Below are 4615 nucleotides of genomic sequence, written 5' to 3'. Positions count from 1 at the left end.
CCTGCACCGCCCTTCCCCCCAACTCTTCCTCTCCCCTTTTTACTGTGTTCCCCTTCCAGCCCCCACCCCCTGTCCCTTACCCCCTCTTCTCTTTCCTTCAGTTCTCCTCTCCCTTCTCCCCCCTCCCTGCCCTCTCCACCTGCCCCTCCCTGCATCTCACTCCTAGTCGCCTCGGTTGCACCTTTCCTCCCCACCCTTCTGCTCGCTCCTGCCGGGGTTCTCCCTGTCCAGCCCCCTCCCCTCCTCTGCCTTCTCCCTTCCCCTTCCCCTGCCCCCTCCTCTTTGGCTCTCTCCTTGCACTCTGGCCGGCCCTGACCATTGATCTCCTCTTCCAGGAAGCTGCTCTCCCTTCAGTTTTGGGAAAGGGCTCAGATCGGCAAACTTAGAAGAGGGTTGGAGAAAAAATACAGAAACGCGGCCACCCAAAGACAGTGGGGGTGGCAGAGAGCGGGAATAAGCCACGCAGAGACGTTCACAGACACTTCAAGAACGAGATATTTGACATCTCTGGCCATTCCCTTAGCAAAAACAGAGTCTCTGCCCCTTCTAGAAACAGAAGCGAACCTCATTTGAGAAAATGGTCTCTACCACCAGCTACTGGTGCCAAACACCCGGGAGTCCCTTTGACTCTTGGTTGTCAAGCTCACAGCCCAGTCCAACAGCAATTCGGTCTGACCCACCTTCTAAGTAGATCTACCTGCCTCCTCCTGTGGCCCCCACCCTGGTCCTATCCAGCATCATCTCCCACCTGAACCTTCATAGCAGCCCCTTCCTGGTTTCCTGGCCCTGGCCCTGCTCTCAGCCTCTCCCCGCTCCCGTACAAGAAAACCTCAGGGAACCTGTCCTGACACCTGAGTCACAGTAAGATCACATAAAAGGCAAAGTCCTAAGACCTCACCAGCCTACGTGGCGTGAGTCTTACCTTTGGCTACTCTTGCTGTAGTCACACTGGCTTCCTAGCTGCTCCACCAATATACCTGATGTGTGTGCTTCAGCCACAGGGCCTTTGCACAGGCTGCTACCTCTGCCTGAAATATTCTCCAGGTATCCCTATGGCTTACTCCCCTCCATTAGGTCCCTACTCAAATGTCTCCTCAGTGACATTTCCTTTAGTCAAACAATAGTTTGACTACTATTACTGCAGCCCACACCCAACACCCCCCCCCCCCACTTTCTTAGTCTACTTTCTCCACGACATTCACCACCACCTAACATATAAAATATACTTAGTTTTCATGTTTGTAGAAACTTGCCTCTCCCGCTAGAATGCCAGATCCTCAAGGGCAGGGAGTTTGCCTTGTTCACTGCTCTATCACTCACAACTAAACCCTAAATGGGAGTCAGTCACATAGTGCATGTTTAGTTCTTGTTGAAAGGAACAAACAAACTCAGAAAAGGGGAGGAAGAGAGAATGAAAAATCCAAGACACAGGAGGAAAACAACTACGTGATGATTGATGTCAACTAAACTCTTTTCACAATTTACGCATATATCGAATCACGTTGTACACTTCGGATTAACACAGTGTTATATGGCAGTGATATTTCAATGAAACGGGGGGGGGGTAGGAGATGGAGAAAAAGGCAATGCCATAGACAGTTTGCGGAGGAGGACCCAACACATCTATAGAAGTCTTAAACTGAGATTTGCAGTCCCAGTTGAATTCGCAGGCATATTAAGAGGCGATACCACCCTCTGGCGGCCAGGATGGACACGGCACCTCCCCACAATACAGAACACTCCCGGGCAGCTGCCGGAGTTCCGGGAGTCTTTCTAACCCCAAAACTCTGAAGATCGAATGTCCACTCCCCTCAGTGATGACGTGGATGTTTCAGTCCACTTACAAGATATAAATTTGTGAAATGCTGCTGAAAGGAAAAGAGATGCTCCAGGTGAGGATCGAACTCACAACCTCGGCATCGCTCCGCTCGCACTGTCGTATAAGTACCGCGCGCTAACCGATTGCGCCACTGGAGCTCCGGCCGCACCCTCGCGTCGCGAGGTCCTTCAGTCGCTCTTGGCCACGTGACCTCGCTGGACAGCCCCGCCTTTTACTGCATATGCAAATACAAATTTTTCAGTTGACCAATGGGAGAAAGTGCGTTACCGTTCCGGATTCTCACGCCCCGAAGGCCCTTGCTGTAAAAGGGAAAAGTCAGAGGCGTTTGGAATGTGGGGGTGTAGCCTTCCTGGGACTCGCCTTCTCATGAATATTCAGAACACNCGCCGCCGGAGCCCGGTGGTACTCATCTCAGAACCTGAGGGGTCCAAAGTCGTGGACTCTGGCGTCAAGAGTCTCTGCGCCGCGCCCTGAGAGACCCCGAAGCCCGGGCCCCCGCGTCTAGTCTAAAGGACCCCAGATATCCAGGTGCCCAGCGCCCCCTCCTGGAGGAGCCGGGAGTCCGGGACATCAGCCCCGCGCGTTCCTGGAGGCCGAGCTTCCTGCACCCCGGTTTAAAGAACTTGGGATCCCGGACCGGTGATTACCTCCAACGGTTCCCAGATACCCGAGCCCAGACATCTGAACCTGGCAAACGGACTCCTAGCACCCCAGCCAGTCTGTTTGGTGCTGAAACACCCACTACTTCAAGGGGACCCAGGAATTGGGGACTCCCCTGCGCTTCCGCCTGGGGGATGGTTTAATCCCTGCTCCTAGAGTTACGAGAACTCAGGAATCCAGTAGCCCCACGGCCCTATCAAGAAGACTCAGGAATTTGGGTTCCCAGCGCTCCATCTGAGACCCAAGAGTCGAGACTGCGAGCATCCCCCATTTAGAGGACCAAGAAATTCGGACCGCTGCATCCCACCCTCGGAGAGACCTCGGATTCTGGTTCCCGGAGCCTGAGAGCCCGAAGTTCACGCCCCTGACTTGCAGAGACCCAGGAGTCCGGCTTTGCGCCTCCCCGGGGACCGTGCTAGGGTTGAATAGGAATCCGGCAGCCTCGGTTCGGGGCTGGAGACTCCCTGGGAGGTGAGGCGGGAGGCGAGGGGCCCCGACGGGCTGGGGGAGGGGGCGGCGCCGCAGCCGCTGAACAATGAGGGGGCGTGCCGGCGGGGGGCGAGCGGAGGCGCCGGCGGGAGTTTGGGTCTGAAGGGGTGTGGGAAGGCGCTGGGGACCCTGGCTGCCGCGGTGGGGACAGTAAGCGGATCGCGGAGGGGACTGCCTGGAGAGGGGGCTGGGTCGAGGGCCCAGGGCCAGCGCCTCAACTCGCAGCCCTGAGCGGGGGAGGGAGCCGTCTGCAGGACCCTGGCATCCGGTCCCCCAGCCTCCTCCGCCCTCCCCAGGGACCTCGAGGCCTCCCGCCCACGGCTTTTCCCAGCCCTGCCCCTCGCCCTCGGCTCCAGCCAGAGCCCTAACGTTCCCAGGATCCCTGAGCCTCGGCCCCAGACAGACCAGACTCCCAGCTTCGCTCTTCTTTGTCTCGACCTTTCCATCTTTTTCTCTGCGTTATCTCTCTTGGTGCCCCTCTTCCTATCACTATGCCTCTGTCTGCCCCATTATTTATTTACTCTCCGGTTCCTCCTGGATTTAGATCCCACTCCTGATTCCTCTGGCCTAAGCTGGGAGTGTGGGCGGCGGGGAAGCCGATGGGGTCCTGATATCCGAGAAGGGGGTCTTTCCGCAGAAGCCGCTGAGCCACTCAGCCATGCCCGAGGGAGCCCGTGGACCAAGCCTGTCCAAACCCAGCCCTAGCCTTGGCCGTGGCCCCACAGGTGAAGCGTGTGACTGCGCAGCCGTGTGTGAGACCCAGACAGGTGAGCGTGCAGGGGAGAGTGGAGCTGCGGGGCATTTGTTCCTTCATTCACTGGCTGGCCCAGGGCTGGCCACAGGGTGACCAACCGAGACAGTCCAGCCCTGCCTACACAGAATTCCCAAGTCTGGTGGGGCAGATGGTACCATTCCTAGATGGTGACAGTCCAGAGGGGGACACCCAGGGTCAATGGTTAAGGCCGGGAAGGGGTGGGGGGTGGGGTGAAAGCCCCCTCCCTTCACTGTGGGAGCCCAGTATTGAAGTCAGTGGAGGCTTCCTGGAAGAGGAGACATGGTGGAATTAAAAGATAAGGAGGAATGAATTAGGAAAAGCAAGGAAGAGTGTTCTTCCCAGAGGGAAGAGTATGCGCAGAGGTGAGAGAAGGCTGTGTCTTAAAAACGCAATTACTTAAAATAATTGAAAGCAGCCAAGTATGACTGGAGTCTGGAGTGGGAGAATTGGCGTGCCTGAGGGAAGAGAGAGACAGGAAAAGTCTCTGATGGCCATGTTGCATAGGGCCGAGTGGATCTGAGGAGTTTGGACTTTCTCCTGAGGGCGTGAAGGGGTTATACTTAGAGTGACAGGGTCAAACGGGCAAATTAATAAAGATCTCCCAGGCTGACACATGGAGGTGGATTAGAAGAGTGGAGGTCGAAGCCCAGGGAAGATCCTGATGGGAGAGCACAGGACAGGACCAAAGCAGTGCAGTGGGGAGAGAAGGGAGCCCCGGGAGGTGGGGGCGGGGAACAGAAGTTGACCTGGGGTGAGTGTAGGGCTGCACTCACTCAGCTGGGGACACAGCCTGATCTCCTGCTCCACATCCCCCCCCACCCCCTCCCGCAGCCCCTACAGGGCCTGCCATG

General features: G+C 56.8%; 1 protein-coding gene and 1 non-coding gene across 2 annotated transcripts in view; one reads left to right on the top strand and one right to left on the bottom strand.

Annotated features, from left to right (window-relative positions):
• Positions 1-1884: 1884 nt before the first annotated feature.
• On the bottom strand, positions 1885-1977 carry TRNAI-UAU (transfer RNA isoleucine (anticodon UAU)). The gene is given in 2 exon segments: positions 1885-1920; positions 1940-1977. It is a non-coding gene; the product is annotated as a tRNA-Ile (tRNA).
• Positions 1978-2230: 253 nt separating this feature from the next.
• Positions 2231-4615, top strand: part of PLEKHG2 (pleckstrin homology and RhoGEF domain containing G2) — a 10534-nt gene continuing 8149 nt past the window's right edge. The window contains exons 1-3 of the mRNA XM_077773889.1: positions 2231-2971; positions 3627-3756; positions 4477-4485. Coding sequence (XP_077630015.1) covers positions 3648-3756; positions 4477-4485 — 118 coding nt within the window. The 5' untranslated portion in view covers positions 2231-2971; positions 3627-3647. The remainder of the gene's footprint in view (positions 2972-3626; positions 3757-4476; positions 4486-4615) is intronic.

Source organism: Crocuta crocuta, unplaced genomic scaffold (genome assembly GCF_008692635.1).
Source record: "Crocuta crocuta isolate KB4526 unplaced genomic scaffold, BGI_CrCroc_1.0 scaffold267, whole genome shotgun sequence".
NCBI lineage: Eukaryota > Metazoa > Chordata > Mammalia > Carnivora > Hyaenidae > Crocuta > Crocuta crocuta.
This window is presented reverse-complemented; position numbering and strand designations above follow the sequence as displayed.